The sequence below is a fragment of the Lipophrys pholis genome, assembly GCF_963383615.2.
Source record: "Lipophrys pholis genome assembly, chromosome: 4".
Classification (NCBI taxonomy): domain Eukaryota; kingdom Metazoa; phylum Chordata; class Actinopteri; order Blenniiformes; family Blenniidae; genus Lipophrys; species Lipophrys pholis.
The window spans coordinates 27,993,057-28,016,539 of record NC_137637.1 but is presented as its reverse complement, the minus strand read 5'-3'; the positions used below and the strand labels follow the sequence as shown (position 1 = coordinate 28,016,539).

The window sequence follows — 23,483 nt, the reverse complement described above, 5'->3', positions numbered from 1 at the left end:
TGTCCTTTTTCTTGTAAAGTGCAGATAATACTATGTTTAAAATCCAGACTTCACATACAGTATATAGTACATGTCTTTTTTTTTTTTTTTTTTTTTTTGCTCCATCGTCCATCGGCTCATATTTATATTATTATTTCACTCATTTCATTTCATAGAAAGAAAATCCATTATCCACCGTACCAACATTGATGGAGGTTTCCAGGCCTCTATGATATGGGAGAGGATGAGTTGGTGAGGTGAACTGTACATGTAGTGTCAGTTGATGCCACACTGTCAGGCTCTGGGGTCAAATGAAAATAAAAAAAAATAAAAGTTCAAACACACACACATGCATACTGATTGCATATTTATCATATTGTTTCCTGTATGTATTATTATTTTTTCTTTCTTCTTTTTTTTTTATCAGGGAGCTGATCTTGCAGTTCAACCGAGCCCACAGTTCAGAAAGCTCACATCAACATTCAGCTAACGTTGTGAGTGTTTGACGTACAGCAGCAGAATATTGCAACGTGTTTCACATTTGCGTCACGGCTTTCTTTCAAATGCTTTGCCAACTCTGTGAATCAAGATGGAATCGGTACCCAGTAAAACACTAAAAATCTGTACTGAGACACGCGCGTCATCCCAAACTACCGGCCGACAATCAACCTCTGCATAGATTTCTCAGTGAATTCACCGTTGGGTACCTTTTATTGTGAAGTGGATTTGCTGGTGGGTCACTCAGAAGGTGAGAGATGATATATTCTTCGAGGCTATGGTGCTCCCAGTAAAGCAACACAACATAATATTCATTTGACTTTGTTTTCACTGTGTCAAACATTGTGCAGTTCAAACCTGCAGGTGCACAGAGGACGATGAGTCTACGCGTGTTTGTGCTTCAAGCAGAAGTAACCGGGGGTATTCAAAGTACAAAATGGTGAACTTCAGAATATGAGTTTTTGCTACAGTGAATTTGTCTGAGGTACACGAGCATGTCCATTGTCAAAACATAACAGATAAAACGTTAGCATGTCACATTTATTGTCAATTTCTACCCAAAGAAATAGAATAAAAAAAACAATAAGATGTGGGGCATTTGCATGCATAGACAAATATTTTTGGTCAGATTGTGAGTGTTAATTCCCACATACACAGATATGCAAATGGCTGTTGCATAAACGCAGCTGTACAACCAGGCAAAGACACTGACATTCAGTGGGTTTTTTTTAAAACTTTTTTCTTCCCCTCACACACACTCACACACACACACTCAACTCCTTCCTGTGCACATCCAAGCCAAATACTAATATCATCATTAGTAAGATCTTAGCTGAACTTCAGAAGTCCATAAAGGTTAACCCTTCGAAAACAAACAGAAAGACACAAACAATGTTCTTCACACTGACCCCTCCTCCAAAAGATTATGGAAATATTGCTAGACATCTATTACATTTGGTCTTACTTTGAGTTACAGACCATTTTAACATCTCGATCCACCTTTAAGCTACTCTTGGAAAGAAACAACGCTTGTATCTGCTCCAGTCTTGCGTCCTAAACAACTCTGAAGATCTTATCAAGGTACGTGAAAGCGAACAGACTCAGAGACAGAAAGACGTCAGAAGCCTCATGTCAGGCAGTTGTGCGAGGCATCCTGAGCACATATTGGCAGCAATGACGACAAGACATTTTGCTACTGCAGGTTAAAACTGTAGTGAGCAGAATGGAACCCTAAGAATAACGACGTGCATCCTGGTTTGACAGACTTCATCAAGACATTTCTTGCTACAGACTTTTTTTTTTTTTTTTTTTTGTGTCCCTCCAATCCACCACCTTTCTAATTACATGAGACATCTGTGAAAAGATGTAGAAAGGCAAGAGATTCAGGAGTGAAATCGAAGGACCCCCTAGGTTGGACGATATCTGCTACACTGCTGCTTATTATCACTTTCCATGTTGATGTTACTGCCTTTGAATTTTACCTTGGCAGCGATGAGCAAACAGTGGAAAATCTTAGCTGGACGTGTTCCTAGAATTAGAACCTAATTCACATTTAATGCCAACTTTTAAAGACAGATTGAGCTTCTGGCATCAGAGACTTCTCAGTGGACAGCCGGACTCCATTTCAATTATGGCCAATTCGTCGTCAATAAAAGGCTGCCGATAAAAGATCCTGGTTTGGGATCGCAGCCGCGAGCGGCGCTCTGCCTTTCAACAACTACATCACAGAATGCAGGTTTGAATTTAGTGACGCAAACTTCAACTTTTCTTTTTCTTTTTTTTTCTTTTTTAAATCCAGGATCCGTGTGTCAGGTTTTGTGAGAACTCGTCAGTCGAGACGATGCTTTTGAAATGGCGAGTGAGAGTGTGTCTTTGGCACTCTGAACAGACTCTGAAACAGGAGAACAATTGTGCTCAGAAGAGTTATTTTTATCATCAAAACATAAAAACATGGCAATGATCTGCACATGGTGGAAAGACTCTTGCTTTCTCTTAAACATTGTTATTGTTGGTTTATATTCTCTGATAAAGGTATATACTGAATGTACTGTATATATGTGTTCTGTCTGTATACATATTTTTTTTTTTAATATTTAAGAAATAAATATTCCTATTGCAATAATTATACTTTTTTTTTCGTTTCAGAGGCTTTTTCTTCTTCTTCTTTGAGATTAAATGCATGCTAGGAATGTTTTGAGGACATGCAACACTAGGAGAGTAGCGTAAACCCAGAGAAAAGGCAGTTCAGGGAAAGCATTTTTCTATACACACGCGCGCACACACGAGTCCTTAAAAGTTACTATTTTGATCATGTGGACGTGGTCATGTGATAATCCTGTGAGAAAGACAGCACTGCAAGTCTATCACATCTGCGACTGGATATTTAAGTCCAAAACGACTGTGAGTTTATGCCCCAAAAAATCACAGCTGAGTTTACAGCGACCTGGCAAAAAGTTAATCGGCAATGACGTCTACGTGGAATGTAAATATTTGACGAGGACACCGCATCCTGTTCGGTTCAGGATTTGGCCTTATGATTACTCGTTAGGAAACCCTCTAACATACAGCTTTAGATTCTTGTAGCTACTACCTGCAGGCATCCCTTTTAAAAATGTGGATTTGTACAGAAGGCAGTGTACAGACAAATATACAGTGTTGAGATGAAGCAAAGTGGCAGTCGAGAAACACGTGGAAATTCTCATTCGGGTAAAAATGTCATGCAATAATCTACTGACTATGTTCACTACTAACAGCACCTACCTACTTATCGGCTATCAGTTAAGTCACAGTTAACCTATCTATATGAATAAGTACGGCAAGTGCGAACCTGTGGAAAACAAAATGAGAAGAAACATTCAAGTTGTCCTCAAAGCTCTGCAGTAAGACCAGCTTGGGTGAATGGAGGGGGTAAGCTTGCATTGCAATACATACAGTACATGTAAGACCAAAGCAGTGAAAATTCAAGGCCATTCTCAGTCGTTCATCAGATACTGATGTCTACCGGGAAAAAAAGGTGTCAAACCACAAGCTTAGCGCTGATGGCTGTCATTCATCCTTGAAATAACGTGGTGCACTTTACCACCAACCTCGTCGCAAGTCACCCTCAGGCCGTAGTATCAGCGCCGGAGTGGGCTCGCTTTATGCTTACACGTCCTTTAATTTATAAATAGTGTCGCATAACAGTTCTGTTTCATTGGCTCCAGGAAGCAGCATATGTAGCGCGCAAGAAGGGCTCTTCAGAAAGCGCATGGCAGAGCAGTGTGCCTTGGGAAATGAGGGACCAAGAGGCGAGGACTAAAGCAGTGTTGTGTTATCTATTTTTTTTTTTTTTTAAAGCTAGTTTTTCTCATTGTGTTTCCTTTTTCTTTCCTTATTGTGCACTACTGTTGGCTACTGTTGTGAGCAAGAAATCAGAATAATTTTTTTTTTTTCCTTTCTTTCTTTTGAACGGACACAAAGACAAAGCCAGCTCCATGCAGAAATGCAAGAGTTGAGATTTAACCGACATTTTTCCTGGAGTTTTAAGGTTAAGTTGTGAAGAGTGAGGACGGGATGAGAGCAGAGGGGTGGTGGACGGTATTTGCAATATTTCTTTTCAGTCGGTCATCATCAACATCATGAATTCTATTGCCTTGATATTTCCAGCACACATGAGGTGGGAGGATGTACACCTGTCCCACTCCGTCGCTTAACTCCACATAACCAGCTATGACAGGGAGGAAAATACCAGATGACTACACGTCTGTGAGCATTTTGGTGATGTTTACATAGTTTGTGTTGGCCAGCGTGCAGTTGGCCGTCTTAAGGTTCTCCTCCTGAAAGTCCTCGTTGCTGTTGTTCACAGCCTCCTGGATCTCCATGTAGTCCGATTTGCTGATGGTGGAGCCGCTGCGGCTCTTCTTCAGCTCCTCGGCTGAGTCGGCTTTGGGCACGTTCACCTGCAGATACTGCGCCTGCTCCTCACCTTCCGTCTCGCGGTGATAGAAGTAGTTAAAGTTGGACACTATGACAGGCACAGGCAAGGCGATGGTCAGCACACCGGCGATGGCACAGAGGGACCCCACAATCTTGCCGCCAATCGTAGTTGGGACCATGTCGCCGTAGCCAACTGTGGTCATGGACACCACAGCCCACCAAAACGCATCGGGGATACTTTCAAACTGCGATTCAGGCTCATCTGCTTCAGCAAAGTAGACGGCACTGGAGAACAGGATGACCCCTATAAAGAGGAAGAAGATGAGAAGGCCGAGCTCCCTCATACTGGCTTTTAGGGTCTGACCCAAAATCTGAAGCCCCTTTGAGTGCCGAGAGAGCTTGAATATTCTGAAGACTCGCACTAAGCGGATGACCCTGAGAATGGCTAAGGACATGGCTTGCTGACCCGCCTGACCATCCTCTGGCCTGTCTGCTAGCTCCGTGCCGAGAGTGATGAAATAAGGGATGATGGCGACAATATCAATAATGTTCATTATATTACCAAAAAAGCCTGCTTTGCTGGGGCAGGCGAAGAAGCGAACTAGAAACTCAAAAGAGAACCATATAATGCAAAGAGTCTCCAGGATGAAGAAGGGGTCGGTGAAGTAGGTGGAGGTGTAGCTGATGATGGTGGTGTTGGTCTCAGGTGAGAAAACCTGCGCCTGAGACTTGTGCATATCATCCTCATCGTTGCGGAAAATGGGGAGGGTCTCCAAGCAGAAGCTGACAATAGATATCAGGATGACCATGACGGAGATTATGGCGATAATCCTAGCGGGACCTGAGCTCTCTGGGTACTCAAACAGTAGCCACACTTGTCTCTGGAATTCATTGTCAGGAAGAGGTCGCTCCTCCTCCTTAATGAAACCTTCGTCTTCTCTGAATATCTCGATGGCTTCATCGCCCAGCTCATAAAAACGAATCTCCTCTGAGAAAATATCTAGTGTGACGTTGACCGGCCTCCGTAGCCGGCCTCCTGATTGATAATAATACAATATGGCATCAAAGCTGGGTCTGTTCCTGTCAAAAAAGTACTCGTTCCTTAGCGGGTCAAAGTACCGCATCCTTTTTTTGGGGTCCCCGAGGAGAGTCTCTGGGAACTGTGAGAGGGTTTTGAGTTGTGTCTCAAAGCGCAGCCCTGAGATGTTGATGACCACCCTCTCACAGCACTCATGGTCGGCCTCTGGGTCGTAGTCCTGCGGGTGCCCCGGGTGTGCAGCCGCCTCGTCAGAGGGGTCGCCTGTGGCAACAGTCATTCTGCAGGGGGAGGAGGCCTGCACTTTTCAGTGAGTCTGGGTCCTGCAGCCTGGAGAACTGCAGGCAGGGGCCAGGAGAGGGAGGGGGCTCAACACTGTAAAGACCTGACGGCCACAGGATGCCACCTAGGATCTGACTGCATGTAGGACAGACAAAGCACAGACAGAAACAACAAGGTCAGGTAAATAAGAGACATAATTTGCTGAGCATACAGTGTGCTATATACAGAAAAGGTAAAGCATCTATAAAATGCCATAAGATTTGCCATAAGAATCATTCTCTGTCATAAGGAAGCAGTCGGTGATAAAATGAATCCTCTCATGGAAAGTTGATGCAGACACTCCTGCTCCTGACTTCAGAAACATTAATATGCAAATAAGCCTTCTCCCTTGCATATAAATTGCTCCTATGCAGGTAAACTCTGGCGCTAAGAGGCAAATAAAGCGGGTAGATGCTCATAAATTAGGACACTGATCTGCTGCAATGGGCAATATCTGCTGAAATGAATCAGACTACCTTTTTCAGTGAAGCCATGCATGAATATGGCAATGCAGCAAGACGCCAAACTCACACAGACAAGCATCCTGTCTAGAATATCACGGAAGCCCACTGCAGTCGAAAAACACAAATGTATGACTCGCTTTTAAAAATTTGCTCCAAACAAATACACAACTGGTTCATATAATCTGACTTCTCTTTAGTTTTAATCTGGGCATTTTACTCTTGAAATGGTTCCTGTCACTGAAATATTCAAAAACATCTCTAAATTATTTATCTATAGAAGGAAATAGGTTGCATGAGAGAGAAAAAACTGTAGCTCTTGTCTGCACCGTCTATACTCAGAAGTGAGGGCACAGCTTCACCAAATAAGACGCTGGTGAAACAAATAAATACACAGTAACACTGCAGGTGAGGACTGTCCTGTTACTGCGTCCGATACTGAAGTGGAAAAGAAAATAAAAAATCAATGAACGAACCGAAAAAATGCCGCCATGGAAAGTCACGTTAAACCAAGATCGAGATGATAGGAGAAGATGTTTCATCTCCTGTACATACCTGCAGACATCTTCTCCACCATATGTGGATGTGAGTGAACGCTCCCGCTGGACTCGGGTACCAAGAAGGTAAATAACTGCGACAAGCAGGTCTTCTGTCTTCAGAGGAGGTTTAATAAAAAAAAAAAAAAAAAAAAAAGATTTTCCAATAAGGGACAGTCGATGATATTCACCTCATGTTGGCTGCAGCATCCCTTGCCGTGTACACCGGGTACAGTATGTGCGGGTGTGTCCTCGCTTTCCCCTCCCCGACTCCTTTTTCCTCCGGGTAGGCTGCCGTGGGATGGCGATTTGGCAGACAGGAAAAAAAAAAAAAAGGAAAAAAAAAAAGAAGGGAGGGAGGAGGGAACCGATCAAGAAGGTGTGGGAGCTTCCCTTAAAACACTAAAAGGTGCAGGGTTCAGCATCTCCTCCTTGCACGCCACTGAAACGAGCCGCAAAGGTAAACAGTCCCGATGAAGGTGCGCACAGAGGCAACATCTGCAGGGGGGGGGGGGGGGGGGGGGGGCAAAGCATTAAAACATAATCTCATTACCAAGATTTAATAATCCGATCCGTTCTGGGATCATCAATAATAAGTCCTCCTTTCATTTCAGTGTGGGAAGAAAATCTGCTGCTCAAAGAGTTTAATCTACTCATGCGTCATGCGTTCTATTTACATTATATCTATACATGTATATAGATATATATATATATATATTTATTTTTTAATGTATTCAGACACGACAGTAATCAGCAATCTAAACAACTTGGAGCGTTTATTGCACAAAGAGCGACTCCCCGTCGCCTTCAATGGTCAGCAAAGGCGCGTCTGCAGATACTGAAGATTATGCAATTTCACTGAGTCCGAGCGCTCAGAATCACACGCGCACCAAGCGGGTCTTTATTGGGTATGAGGTGACACAATTTCTTTCTTTCTTTCTGTCTTTTTTTTTAAACGTGGGAATAAAATCTGTGCGTAACATCTTTGAAGTGATCATGACTGCGGGGCTGTTATACATACGGCTTTTATTCAAACCTGCATTCGGGTATTACTATGCATACCAAGAGACGTACTGGTGATGGAAAAAAAAAAGAAAGAAAAGGCGCTCCCCATCCGCACTGTGGCTTAACACTACTCACCTTATCTGCAGTGTAGGCAGTTTAAAGGGGTACACAGCCTCAGCGTTGTCCAGCAACAGTACTGGTGGTCATCTCATTACATACATGCTCACTGTTCAAATTAAGAGCACATAATTATTCATACAGCCTGTATTTCTGTTCTCTTCAGTTTGCCAGACCTCACATTGATATTCAGACATCCAGGCTGCTCATTCAGTTATATTCCCCCCCCCAGATTTATTCTAAATACATGCTTAAAGCGAGATATTTGTGTACTTGGGGTGATCAGTAAATCTAAGGTGGCTTTTTAAATGTTTAACATTTTTTAGGTTTAAAAAGCAAAAACACATTTGTAATCTTGTAATTCTCGTCATTGTTAGTTCACAGCAGTCATACTTGTATTCTTTCCTGGCAACAAGCCTCATGAATAATAGATCGGAAGGGGACAAAAATAGAGCAAAACCTCCATCCTTGTGCCCTGCTATATTCAGAATGAGCAGCAAACCGATCAATATTGAATCCTTTCACCGCCATCGACACTGACGCTGGGAATGAAGGCTGCGTGGTCAGAAGTGACTGACACAGAAGCCAAAGGTCAGCGGGATTCCCTCGGTTGTAGACGGGAGGGAGGTGATGGGGCGGAGAACTGGAGCGATGGGGACGACAGCGGGATGATTTGTGTGAGACTCGGCTCTGCCAAGGTTACTCCTGGCAGACCAGAGACCATCGCAGCTCCCAACCCTCGTCCCTGCTGTCTGTCTGCCTGCAGGCGGGCCTGCTGCCACACAGGCGGATACCTCTCACTATCTCCTAATGGCTTTCCCAGGTTCCTCATGACAGCACAGCCATTATTTATGAGCCAGGGACCCGTTACAAAGACCGTTAATGCAGCCTCTAAAGCTCAGTTCACTTTGCATTAGGAGACTTGCTTTAATTAAAAGCGAAGGGTCCCAGCACCGTAAATGCTGTGCGTGTTTTAATCATCGCGGGAGGTGAAAAAGAAATGGCTGACTGTTTTAGTTGGCAGATGAGGGTGTCGGCAATGAATTTGTTTCCAACAGGTATTGATTTCAGCACTTTGTTCTTGTCTCTGCCAGATGTTTTTTTTTGTGTGTGTGTAGAGACAGAAAGCAGAGGAAATAAACTTGAGAACTGTGAAACTGAAGGGTCAGTGATACAAACCCATCAGATGTTTGACAGATCACTTGTTAACTTGCTACTGATGAGATTTTCTTTCTGGGGGTGTTGAATTCATTTTCAGAACAAGAAAAGTTTGGTCAATTACTATCTAATCATATACAACAAGAAATATGTATGTACATTACAATGAATAAACATAAACTTAGTTGACCTTTGATATATACAATTGTGAAGTTCATTGTAGTCAGGTAGAAGCAAATACAGACATGTTGTGTCGATACAAATATATAGTTTTTATATCACTATCAGATGTTTTCATGGAAGAAAAGACTGTAAAATAGACTTGTTGTGGTCACTTCAATGCATCAATTTGAATTATACCAGAAAAATGAAAGAATTACTCAAGAATAGCAACGTTTAAATTAAACGAACACGTTTTTGTCCACAGTCATTCCAAGTTTGTTGGTTTAAATGGCAGGAATTAAGTGCAAATTTAAGTATCTTGTTGATCAATCTTGAAGAATTTTTTATCAAATTTCTTTAAGCAGTCAGGATTCTGCAAATAAGCACAATTGTGACGCATTTTTCAATTGAAATATGTGTTTGGTAGAGTGGGTTATCTTCAAATACTTGGGTTGGTGGTTCAAGCCCCCATCTCTCCTTAATCTTATGTTGAAGTGTCCTTGAGCAAGACCTCCACGTTTTCATGAAAGCTAGCCGTCGCCAGATGAGTGTCAGTGACTGTATGTGTGAATGCGTGAACACGGCGAACACGAAAATGTGTTGAAACTGCTAAAGCAGAATGAAGGATCAATTCCCTAGAGTTGATGTTGCCTGTGGTTTTCTGATAAGTTGAAGTCATCCAACCCCCCCCCCCCCAAACAAAAAAAAAAGGAATTATATGAACTACATGCCTCATTTCATAGCAACTTCTGATTGACAACATTCACTGTAAGAGAACAATATCATGCAGCATGAGTGCTGCCTTAACATGAGCTAGTGATGTTATAACAAAAAAAAAGACAACATTTATGGTTTTGGTACTTGCTTTTATTACTGATTCCTCTGATTACACGTCATTGTTAATCCCAGTTTTCTTAGATCATATGCAGAATTACATGAACTCTTATGCATGCATTTCTGGCTTTTGCCATGGACATACAGCTCAGCTTGTGCCCACTTCACATCTAACCTTCAACGTGCCCAGTCTGCTCACAGTAAATGGATATTAATGTGAAATGCCGGCACTACCTGGCTCTCGCAGTCCCTGGAGTGCAGTGGTCTTTTCACGTGTTCGGGAGGTCCTGTGTGCCTGTTTGCTCTTTATTACTGCATTGCAGGGCCACAGGTTTTCAGTATGAATGAACACACACACACGCACGCACGCACGCACGCACGCACGCACGCACGCACGCACGCACGCACGCACGCACGCACGCACGCACGCACGCACGCACGCACGCACGCACGCAAGGTAAAATTCTACAATGATTCACCTTTGTCGCCCTGGTCTATCTTTCACAGCCTTAATCTATTTGGCGACACAGGTATTAGATAAGTGTATTATTTTTGGGGAGGAGAGGCTATTTTATTTTTTTCCTACTCTTCAGGTACACGATAATCCCAGGACCTTGCTGCTAAACACTTTTACCAGTGCATTTTCTCTGAGACTCCATTTATTTAACCCTCTGGGAGATGAGTCATTCCAGCACTGCTGCTCCAGAGACAGAAATTGAGGTGCCCTGCAGAAGAGGCCAGGTTACACACACAAAACTGTGTGGCCAGAAAAGAAGACACAATGAATAAGTGGCTTAGGTACACAAATGTAAAGCATTATAAAGCCTTCATCATGGGTGCTCCCTAGAGCAAGCTGTATGTCTGGGGTATACGGATGGAGGAAGGTGCAGATGACGAAGGTGAGGATAGGGAAGGGAGAGCATTGTGCAAGGAGAGGGAGGAGAAGAAAAAAGGGAGGAAAGGAGAGAATCGTGTTCTTCAGACTGAGGCCCAGCAGGATGAGGGCAGATGCTGGACGAGAGCCAGGGACCAGGAGAGACACAAGGACACCGGTCCACTGCAGCATTCTGCCAAGCTGCATCTCACTTCGCCAAATGGTCTCTGAGAGAATCGGCACGTACACCCACTGCATGAGCTCACTCTCCTACCGTACCCATTTGCAGATTACCCAGCGGCACCATGTAGACGTTTCCAGCATGACAACGAGCTTTCATGTACAGCATGGGACACGCCGTTGAGATACAGCACAAAAGTTTGCGACAAACAAACGCATTCACACTTTGCAGTGACGCTCCTTCATTCGACGTCGGCTCCTCCATTCAACAGCTGCAATAACGTGAAAAGAAAAAAATTAATAAATAAAAGCCTGGCTGCATTCAGTTCAGTATGCTATACTGATGCTAAGGGGAAGGACTATGAGTCAGTAAGTGAGTCAGTGTCACCGTTGCAGGGATATCCTTATGCTGCATTATACACTGTGTCTGTATGAGAAAGTGAAAATCAAGTGGAGGCAAGTGCTTGCCTCAGCAGCACTAGGTTGTATTACACCAAGGTCATTCCAGAAATTAGATATCGTTTGTTCCAAGACAAAGAGGAGACAATATAAATCAAGCACTATATCAATGACAGAAAGGTTTTTACATTCAATGCACGGATCTGTAAAATGAAGTGGTTCACTTCAGGCTTTGCACACAGGGGTGACTTTTGTGCCTCACCCATAAATATTTTAGTAAGGCCAGTACTCGCTCTTTTTTTTTTATTTTTTAATTGTGATATGGTGCATGAAATAATTTGGCATTAAAGAGGTAGAGACCATTTAAACACATTTTCTCTACGTTCAAGTCAATCATGTGACATTAGGAAAGTAAAACCTACATAGATAACAACATTATATCTACGTGTTTCTGCTCTTAATGGGATGAAAATGGTTCAACACACTTTGTCCTGGTTTGACGTTGCCTAAATGATGAAATATCAAAAATATAGCGTACTGTACAACATATTTGTGTACGTGTAAAGCCAAACTGCCCATATGTCAACACCACATTGCTACTATATTCTGTTCTTATTTAAGTTCTTATCCTTTTCTGACCTTTTTGTATATGTGTGTGTGTGTTAATTCTACTGTAATGAACTTAGGCGTTTAAATCAACGCATATTGTATATTTGTGTCAGTGTATTTTTGGGGCGCTTTTTGTTGTTTTCATATAGGGGAAAAGGATGATGAGGGTGGCGCTGCAAGCATAAGGAGAACATGATGGTCATTGAGGACATTCATAATTGCAGTGATAGAGGAGGATACAGTTGACAGAGAGTATTTAAAGTGAGAACCCTCAATAGAAAAACTACAAATATCCCTCCAGAATCAATCCATCTACCTAAATACCGTGGCCATCTTTGAAAATGAGCTCCCGTTTGAAAGCAGACTCGGATAAAGAAGACAACATTTTTAAAAAGACATAGGAAGTATTTTGGTCTGCTCCATATTGTGATGGACAGGACAGGCTGTGGCTTGTTTGCTGCAGTAGCGCCACAGATGCACATCATGGGACTTGTGGGATTTACAGTGACAGCTACTGTGTCACTGCGATGATGCAATGCTCTGGGATTTCTTCTTCTTCTTCCTCTTCTTCTCCTTCTTCTTGTGACTCAAGGAACAATAATATGTGTTTCAGCCTCGAGCAGGAGGTCCACACTGCGGCCGGCCACCCTGACTCACCAGACACCTGAGGGACGCTCCAGGCTGCACAGCCTCCAGGGTCACAGGGGCCCCCATGAGTCATACACACACACACATGCACACACATGCACATGCACACACTACCTATGTTTCAACACTCCTTATTATAAATCGTCTCTGGTCGGCACCGTCTCTGTGGGGGGACTCTTCTGTCGTTGCTCAGCATCTTTTTGTTGCTACGGAGACCATTTCTGGGGACATCAGTGGGAGGAGTCCGGCCAGTGACGTCACGTCTACAGCGTTTCTGGTACTCATGAGCTACAGTAGTTCAGGTAAAGTTACAGCACCATGACGAAGCACTTTTCAGTTCTCCGCAGTCAGCGGATGAATGCTTAGAACAAGTGTAAAATGGGGGGATGTATGCTTCCTCTGACAGGCTTTCTGGGCCTTCCTGTCTGACTGAAGCCCTTAACACAGTGTCTTGTTGCAGAAGAGTGAACTTTATAAATAGCCCCAAGAGTGCCATTACATGTTCTCCAAAGAGCAAATGGATGAATGGCACCCAGAGAAAAGTGGCAATATGTCTCAGGCCTTCTATTTCTGGCATCACTGAGTTACAGTTTTAGGCCAAAAACTGTACCACATAAAAATATCTTCAGTTCAGGGAGAGGAGGCTCCAGTGTTATGAATGATGGCAGCAGCAGATGCGGACGCTGTGTTTTCTTTCGTCCAATCGGAATTTGAAATGAGCATGATTGGATAAAATTCACAATCTGACAAAAAGCAGGTTTCCTGGCAGACACTCTCCATGTCGGTATGCTGGATATCACCATGCCGCTGCAAGGCATGAATAATCTCATGTGGTGAACACTGGCATGATGGGGACAGTGTATGGATGAGAGGAGAGGGGGAAACCCAGGGTCTCTCCTCCTCCTCCTCCTCCTCCTCCTCCTCCTCCTCCTCCTCCTCCACCTCCACTCCCCCCACCTCGACTGAGCAGGATCCTTTACATGCTCACATCAGCCTGAAGCAGTGTTGACACAGAGGACCAGCTGCAGAGTCAACGGGTCTCTCTCTCTCTCTCTCTCTCTCTCTCTCTCTCTCTCTCTCTCTCTCTCCATCTCTCGCTGTACATGCACACCATTCATGCAAGATCATACGTATCTGCCTTCATTCCCCAACACTTTATCCGTTCTAATGACCAGGATCCTGCTGCAAAGTGCAGTGAGGCGCACCTGCTGTGACCAACTTACAGCGGTGCAGCGCTCCAGCATGCTCGTACATACGTGTACAGACAGAAGCACACGCTTACTGAGCTCTCACAGAAGAATAACACAATCAGACATGTCACATCTTAAGACTAGAGTTAGATGCTAATTAAAGACTCGGGTTGGCATCCTGCTTTAAAATGTCTTTGTTTCAACGCTGCCTTGAATATGTTGGACAATGTTTTGATGTATAACTTCAAACAAGTCTTGTTATTATGTAACTGGGGCTGCACATATTTAAAAGAAATACTCAGACACCACAGCACCGTACCTTGACACATTAAAAAAGTTCATTTATTTGTTTTTTTTTTTTTACAAAACTATATTTTATTCAACAAACTAACCTATTATTTTCAAATACTAAATGTTGTGTAAATATATGCAGCTGTGCAAGAATATAGTCTCGGCGAAAGGAGTCTAAAGCTGTCAAAATATTTAAATGAGACTCACTGAGGTTCTCACTGTCACTTTCACATGCAAATACACAGTAAATATTCTGGCACAGCAAATCATCTTAAAATGATATTTTCTTGCAGTTCCACGTGACAAATTTGACACTTAAATAATATTCCAGCATTTTCTTAACAAAAACAAGCATCACATCCTGTGTATAATGTTGAGTTTATATCAGCCTGGGCCAAACAAAACAATGAGAAATGTTTGATTCTAACACACTGATTTACTCTCACTGTAGCCATGCTGGGTTTCTTTACATTCATCCCTCTATCTTATCTTCTTTATCCAGTTCATGGTGGTGCGGTGCTGGAGCAGGTCACCTGTCGATCACAAGGCTAAAAAAGAGAGACAAACGACCACAGACACTCAGATTTGCAGCTGTAGGCCCACCTGACCTCAAAGACGTTTTGACTATGGGAGGAAACTGGAGTATATAAATATATGTAAAGGGGAAATATGGAAACTACTCACAGGCCCCCAAGAATGACCGGATTCAAACCAGGGATGTTACCACTGTGAGGTGGGTGCATGAACAGCCACGCCACCATGTGGCTGCTGTATGTTCATTAAGAAAATAGCAAACACCCAAAAAAGTTGTGTTGAAACTTGAAGGAGCCAAACAGCAAAGTTTGGTATGTCTGCAGTGAAACTCAAAGTAACAAGGAAAAGAGAAGGTTTATTTTATGTAAAATCTGAAGATTCAGTATATTCTGTGGCTTGAGACAATTATAAGCGGAAGAGTGTCAAAAAGACGGTAGAGACTTGATCTAATATAATATTTACCACTTTTCTCATGAGTTTCAGATATTTAATGTCAAGGGGATTTATTTTTTTTTTTAAAGCTGATGTACAACATGTCTGTACTTACTGATGAAAGTAAACAAGCTTACAAATCTGACCAGACATTTAAACTGAATTAAGTGTTTCTTTATTTTTTCTTTTCTTTTTCTTGTCCACTTGGTGGCAGTGGAACAAGCATCACACACTCACCAGATGTTATGGCAAACAAATAACAAAGCAACAGGAGCGTGAAATCGAAGTCACGTTTCCGGGCAACTGAGGACAACTGTGGAGTTAAGTGACTCTTAACTGTGGGTGCGTCTCCGATCGACGCTTAGTTCACATTACAGGTAGTAATTATAGCCCTTATTAATACAGAAATCTAGATTAATGCATTTATTAGGGATGCTATTGGCATTTAGTTGAATGTTTTCCTTCTTCTCTGCTATAGAAACAATGTAAACATCCATGTATATCCAGCCCCTGCATTATTAGGAAAAAACACATTATTATAGAGAAATGCAGGCATTTTTTTCTGGCTATATTGTCTTGACAATTGAATAAAAGTGAAATAATGTCTTCTTCTTGCCTAATTATATTATTTTATTGTTAATAAGATGGGTGAGCATGAATGTAGAGCTGACCGAATAAATATATTTTATTAAATTAAAAGGAAACACGGTGGATCTTGTCATGACGCCGTCATAACTGTGCCCATTTAGTCTAACAAACTGATCTCTGATGCAATTTTTACCTCCACCGCACGCCGCAGAAGAACAAAAGACCCCGAACTGCAGGTGTCCCTCGCCAGTGCTGCCGGCAAGCTGCAACAAGAGATTAACAGCCGGTGTAATTTCAGGGCACCTTTTCATTTTCCTGCGGTTAAAAATACATTGACAAAAGAGCTTTAACTCTTACAAGGGAGACAGCGAGTACAGGGCCACTCAGCAGTTCTGAAACAATGCACCTGGAGCTTCAGCGCACGTGGCGTCTTATCTGCAGGACTGAGGTCCTTTTGGGCCGTAGAACAGAAGACTCAGCAAAGAAGTAGAGACAAGATCAAATGTGTGAGACTTCACATCTCAAATATGAAATGGTTACGTAGAAAGCGTCATGTTACGGTCTGATCTTTGGATCTTTTAATCCACTTTATGAGACACCAGGTGTGATGTTTGAGTGGAGCACGGTGAACATAGAGATAGAAAGTCGCCTTTGGATATTTCAAAGTCACAGATTAACCTCAAATGCATGATTTTAGACTGATGGAAGAGACTGGAGTACTTGTGGTTTAAAGCCTGGGATGGTCTCATTGTGAGGTAAGGGCGCTAACTACTACGACACAATACCCTGCTGATCAGCTCAGCTTCCTCAGTTGAACACAATGCACTAGATTCTCATTAAAACAAAAAAACATCAATCACTCTAAAACACACTGTCATGTGTACAGCATGCTCCAACATATGAAAGCACAGCAGGATGACACATGTAGCACACTCTGACCTATTTACAACACTCACTGACACATGCATTGAAGACACTTGTACCCAACAGACTCCAGCATACTGTGTGTTCAGTATTCAGTCAGGTGTCATCACAAGTCATCAAAATTCATTGTATAACAAACACAGATAAACATGTTTAGATTCAATGCCCTCGATGCATTAAATGATTTCCGGTTGTTTCGGAGCGCGTGAGGTTTATACTTCGCTCCGTCTTCACATGTTGACAATATGCTTATGTTTCATGTGACGCAAAAATATTTCCCTTTTCTTAACAACAGCCAAGCTTACAGCAAGGGAAACTCAAGAAATCCCTCATTTCTGTGCTCGTTTCACTTCCCAAATGGAGCAACTGTAACTATCGCTGTCTCTGAAACAGGAACTGTGGCTCATTCAAAAAGCCCATATAGTTGAAATATGCAGCCACATCCTGACCTGCGGTTCACATGTGAAGAGGGTAATGATATTACATTAATAAATTATTTCAAAAAGAACTAATACAAAAACACAGTTAAAATGTTGTACAATGCTGTATAGAACAAATGTTTTCACATTCTCCAATTATGACCCAGTTTAAACCTTTATAGTCTACTGCTCAGTGTTATCCTTTAATTTGGTTAGGCTTTAGTACTGTACCTAATAAAATGATCAGTGACAGAATCTTTCATACATGACTCAGAGACAGAAATAGAGGAGTAACATGTAACTTCTGTTCAAGGATCACAAACACATGTTTGGGGGAAAAAAGAAACTCTGCTTGGGGTTGAACTGATAATATGACGACAGTGGAAACTACATTAGCCTTGAATAGTGCCTTCCTGGTTTGATTTGCCGCATGTGAATTCTCTGGTCGCTTTACATGAAGGGTGGAAATACCCTGAATAGCTCTGCAAAACTTAATTTAGGAGATTAAAAAAACAACAGAACTACCTTAGATCCCAGAAATGGTGTAATACACCAGTAATAGTAAAAACAGAAAGTGGAAACAAACGACAAAAAAATATATTTTCTGTTAATGTCTTCTGAAATACTATCAGTTCAGTTGTGATTGCTTCTCACAAGTATTTGGAAAACACCACTACCTGGTGGATGAGGTTATGTTTGGAGGTTGGAGTCCCACTGCTGACAGGGTAACACTGTGGGTACATGAGAGGCGCCCTTTGACCCCCAACAGCTCCCCGGGGTGCAGAACTGCTGCAGCCCACTGCTCTGAGTTTGTGGACTTAACTATGATTAAGATCGGTTTGAAAATCGAGAAGTACTTTCTTCAAGGGAAACAATAAAGTTTCGACGTCTGAGAGGTATGTCTAAAGATAACACTGCGTGATGGGACTGTAACAGAATGACTCGAAATGAACTCGAAACCTCTGGTTGCAATGACACATGTAATCCACTAGAGGTCAGTATTGCGCTATTTTCAAAGCCCTGAGTTGAGCAGAGCTCACTCAGCTGAAGAAACGTGTCAAAGGTGATCAAACAGTGTTTTCTAAAAACTGAAATGTCTTATCTTGATCATTATCTACTGGCTCCTGTGATGATTATTCATGCATATCAAAAATGTCTTCTGTAACAATCCACTTGTGAAAATTTTCAAAATGCAAAATGACGCCAGCTGAATCTTTCAGCAATGCGATAAATTGTTTGGTCAATATACGACAGCGTTTTACAACCCTGGTCCTCAGAGACAGATTGCCCTACATGATTTCAGTGTTTCCTTTCTCCCCAGCACATCGGAATCAAATATATGGCTCATTTTCAATCCACGTGCAGAGCTTATTGATGAGACGATCATTTGTATGTGTGGTGGAGCAGGTAAGCTGATTGCGGGGTCCCCAAGGACCAAATGCTGGAAAACAATCACAGCTGTTTTGTAAATCTAGAGATTGAATCTCTCAAATGAGAAACCAGCCCAGTCGTCTTTGTGAACTGCATACAATACCAGGGGTTTGATGACATCCACAGACATGTTTTGTACAAGAAATAATTACAGTCACTTTGTTTAATAGAAATAACTGCTCTACGTCCACTAAATGTAAATGTTTGCGCCATTTCTTCTATTCTGAGGTAAAAAAAAAAAAAATCACATTTGAATGAGCCATATTCAACTGTTACATTTTCTGTTTTGTAAAACTCTTGTGAATCAATAATGAATCCTTTCTTCTTGAAGACATATGAATCAATAAAAGAAACTACACCCGTGAAGCAAGTCTCAAATGCATTTCTAACATCTCGTACATAATGTAATCTATACATGATATAGTTATAGATGATGGAGCGCTCTAAGTCATTTTCAGACTTCTCTAAGTTTGCTTTAGCTTTGAGCCAAATTGTACCAGAAATTGAGGTATGAGAGTCTGCTGGAGGTGATGAAAGGTATCGACAACGTCAGATGTCGTTGGCATGCCAACTCAAAGAAAGAAGCTCATCTGAAAAACGCTTGCTGATAATGTTTTAGTGAAAAGGGCCAGGAGCATTCATTCTGCAGCTTTTAAGCATCCACAATGCCACACATGTGACGACACACTGAATGAGACCACAGCCGATCTTCCGCTGGATATTAGCGATATGTCAACGTTACAGCAACACCAGTTGGATGTGACATATAAATCTGATTGGGCAAGAGACATTTTGGAAGTGCTGACATTAATGATGCCTTCAGGAGCGCGTGATGAGGTGGAAATGTCCCGTTTCTGAATGGAAAATGTATGTCGGAACCTGTCAGACTTAAAACCCACCATTGGGAAGGATGTATGACGTCTCTCAACACTAAGCCGTTGTATCCGAATGACAAATGCTTAAACTTAAGCTCTTTGTTTCGAACAAACCTTTGCAAATTACACTTTGAAATTCATTTGTGCTTCGTCTGGGTGTTTAAAAAAACATGACAAAAGTATTTACATGGATAAAAGTCATCATTGTTATTATCATCACATGACGTGCAGATTTCTGTGGAGCTGGTTCGTTGGCTGGTGTTATGTGAACATTCTCCAAAGGGAAATGAAATTTTCCAATTGCTAAATTATAAAGTGTCCAGTTTCCTGAATGCACCAGCAGCATGCCGGCCTTGAGAGACTTGACAATGTGAGACACAAAATAAAACAGCTGTACTTCCCAGCTAACAGTCTTTCTCACGAATCTGAAATTTACAAATACACTTGATTGAAAGGAGTGGACTCTACTGTTACTTATCAATACGAAACAATAGTCTTGCGGTTTAAACGCAGCACTATTTGTTTTATCACAGACTAAATCAATCAACTAATTGTTCAATTATAGCTGCTTATTGTCAACTCGTCAAACTTCAGTGATGTTGATGTAGTGTCTAAAGGCAAACACTGTCGAAGTCATGTTGTTATGACTGTAATTATATTTGTCACCAGACATAGTGTCTGCGACTGAATCACAGCCATATTGATATTTAGGACAATGATTCTTTTTTTTATCCTGTCTTGAAAGAAACAGAATAATTAAACTCAGCCCAATAATTTTAAGTGACATCTGAAAATATACATCTTCAGTAGTCACTTCCTTTCGCCCCCCCTCTACGGACATGAAGGTGATAATCAACTGCAGTTGGGGAGTCTTTTTGTGAAAATGCAACACAATGCCATGGTAACCTGGGGGGGGGGGGGGGGTTGCCCAGGAGACCACCGTCGTCATGGAGACTGCATCACAAGGCGGGTTCAACAAGAGGAGGGCGGGGACGCGCGGCACGTGCTCCCGCCTTTCATCCATGCTGTTTTCATCAGTCCGCACATGACCTCAAACAGAGCGACGCACCCACCCTTCACCCGCTTATCCGTTTATCGCTCCGGCAAGTTGGCAAAGATTCTGCTTCGTTCTCCAAACATTAGATTGACAGTTTAAGGCGAGATTACTCATATTTCGGTTTTTATTGAATATAGGCTATAGAGGCATTTCTGAATAAAAATACATTTTTACGAAAGAAAAAGAAGAAGCTAAAAGTATATCTTATGATACGTGTATGCATCTACACCACTCTGCACTTTATTACCTAGATAACGTCATCAAAGACTCCAACATGTCCACAGGTTATGATATTAAATATAACCTAAACAAGCATATTTGGCTATATAAATTACCATAGTCTACGTTACTGGACGATGACACTTTTCTCTCCACAAAGCACAAGACGTCGGTTTTGATGGACGGGCAGATTCAATATAGTGGACAGCTACACGTGTTTCATGAACACCAACAACTTTCGCATTATAACATCAAGATATGTAGGCATCGTGTGGCACTATACACTGAGGAAATACCTGTTTTAACAAGTCATTTACTTATTGTTTACTTGGGTAATGATAACTTTTTCAGTGCGCAGCATGTTTTTTGGTACGTTTAGAATTGAAACGTATATGTTTGTATAAAAAAGGGGGGTAATAAATGCCTTGTTAAAACTGACATTTGCTACGTTCATCCACAGATATGGACTGGACACGTTACGATCGGCTATATAAAAAAATATAATAGCTACAGTTTGTTCATGCTCATTTACACGTCCGTGAAGATCTTTTTGATGTTCACGCAGTTCTGGTTGTTCTCTGTAGTGAAATTGGGCTGTTTGAACGCGCTGTTGATGCCCTCCTCTATAACCATGTACTCAGACTTGCTGAGGGACGAGGAGCTGCACGACCTCCGCAGCTCCTCGGTGGGCAGGTGCTCACAGCTGCCTGTGTTCAGGTAGTGTGGATGCTCCTCTCCGTCCGTCTCCCGGTGGTAAAAGTAGTTGAAATTGGACACAATCACCGGCACGGGTAAGGCAATGGTGAGCACGCCCGCTATTGCGCACAGCGACCCCACTATTTTACCACCGATGGTCACGGGGTGCATGTCTCCGTATCCCACCGTGGTCATCGTGACGACTGCCCACCAAAACGCATCTGGGATGCTGGTGAAACTGGACGAAGGGTCGTCTGCCTCCGCAAAGTAAACCGCGCTGGAGAAGAGGATGACTCCGATGAAGAGGAAAAAGATGAGCAAGCCAAGCTCCCGCATGCTCGCCTTGAGGGTCTGTCCCAGAATCTGAAGTCCCTTCGAGTGTCGTGAGAGCTTGAAAATACGAAAGACTCTCACCAGTCTGATCACTCTCAGGATGGCTAGGGACATCGCCTGCTGGCCACCGTTGTTCTGGCTCTCCGCCAGCTCGGTCCCCAGAGTGATAAAGTAAGGGATGATGGCGACGATGTCAATGATATTCATGATATTTTTGGAAAAAGTAGTTTTGCTGGGGCAGGCAAAAAACCTGACCAGCAACTCGAACGAGAACCATATAATACAAAGCGTTTCTATAACAAAGAAGGGGTCTGTGAACGGGCTTGGCACGTAGGGAGCAGTGCCATTAATTGTTGGTGCCACTGTGGCTTGGTCTTTCTCATCCCGAAATTCCGGCAGAGTCTCCATGCAGAAAATAACTATAGAAATCAAAATGACAAGCACTGAAACAATAGCTATCCCTCTTGCTGGCCCGGAACTCTCGGGATACTCAAACAAAAGCCAAACCTGCTTTTGGAAATCATGTTTGGGGAGTACACGCTCCTCTTCCTTTATAAACCCTTCATCATCACGGAATTTCTCCATGGCCTCCTCTCCAAGTTGGTAAAACCTGATCTCTTCCGAGAAAATATCAATGGGGACATTCACGGGTCTCCTGATGCGCCCACCTGACTGGTAGTAGTACAGAATGGCATCAAAGCTGGGTCTATTCCTGTCGAAGAAGTACTCATTCCTCAGTGGGTCAAAGTAGCGCATCCTTTTTCTCGGGTCCCCCAGCAGCGTGTCGGGGAACTGGTTGAAAGTTTTAAGTTGCGTCTCGAAGCGTAAACCCGAAATGTTGATGACCACCCGCTCGCAGCAGCCCTGACGGCTGCGCTGGTATCGCTCCACGGACAGGTGAGGCGCCGAGAGCACGGCGGACTCCTCCAGCATGTTTTCCACCGTCATGCTGCCCCTCTCCACCCCGGCATAGCCCAGACTGTCAGTCACGTTATTTCCGCGGTTCCCGGCAGACGAGGGCGACTTGATCACGCCGGAGGTCTGCTCATCCATACAGGTGGTTTTCGGTCTGGTCGGGGCAGAGTGCGCCACGCCACTCCCAGCCAAAGCCTACAGCTTTGGAGAGCTGATGCCGACTACATCTCGTCTAACCATCACACCTATCTCTGTGTATCCACACACCAAAGCGCTGCTCTCCCCTCTGCCTATTTTTTTTTTTTTTTTTACAAACACGTCGGCACCCGCCCACGGCGCGCATATGTCTGACATACGTCCACCGCCCGCCCAATCGGAAATTAACTTGACACTTAATGTGGAACACCCCTGTGCACTGAAACAACAACAACAACAACAACAAACACTTGATGAAATCACATCCACACCTGTTTGATCCAAATTCGATTTGTGCGCCTGTTTTCACCTACATCACATGGAGATAACCTTTTTCATGATTTGGCAATACAACGAATAGGAAACACAATGCAGATAGAAACAATAAAGGTTCTTTCTCTTGTTTTGGTTCTGTGTGTTTGGGTCTAACTGCTCTGACAAAGACAAAGTAACAGCATTAGTCATCGCGTCGCTCTTCCCGCTGAAAATGAACTGATGTCATCTGGATCTTTCACAACAAAGCACTTCACTGTGGATGTCAACACATCCTCTGTCCACAAGCGACGAGTAAAGAAATCGGCGTATTAACGAGCTTTTCCTCCTCTTGTGCGTCTTATTTCTTGTTGTGAGGGTGTTGCTCTCCATGGTGCTG

The 23,483-nt window shown here is 42.8% G+C and overlaps 2 protein-coding genes across 2 annotated transcripts; both read right to left on the bottom strand.

The window, feature by feature from the left end:
* Positions 1-3,811: 3,811 nt before the first annotated feature.
* On the bottom strand, positions 3,812-6,998 carry LOC308108365 (potassium voltage-gated channel subfamily A member 2). The gene is made up of 2 exons (XM_080461221.1): positions 6,766-6,998; positions 3,812-5,845 (listed from the first exon to the last, which is right to left on the bottom strand). Exon 2 carries the CDS (start codon positions 5,706-5,708, stop codon positions 4,212-4,214), a length of 1,497 nt encoding a protein of 498 aa, XP_080317347.1. The 5' UTR covers positions 5,709-5,845; positions 6,766-6,998; the 3' UTR covers positions 3,812-4,211.
* A 13,589-nt stretch (positions 6,999-20,587) lies between these two features.
* On the bottom strand, positions 20,588-22,774 carry LOC308108451 (potassium voltage-gated channel subfamily A member 3-like; the record flags this gene model as incomplete). Its single annotated transcript, XM_080461391.1, has 1 exon — positions 20,588-22,774. One exon carries the CDS (start codon positions 22,772-22,774, stop codon positions 21,221-21,223), a length of 1,554 nt encoding a protein of 517 aa, XP_080317517.1. The 3' UTR covers positions 20,588-21,220.
* Between the last annotated feature and the right edge of the window lie 709 nt (positions 22,775-23,483).

Bases quoted from the DNA above. Each gene is read 5' to 3' on its own strand.
- LOC308108365 (XM_080461221.1), bottom strand. From the start codon at position 5,708: ATGACTGTTGCCACAGGCGACCCCTCTGACGAGGCGGCTGCACACCCG.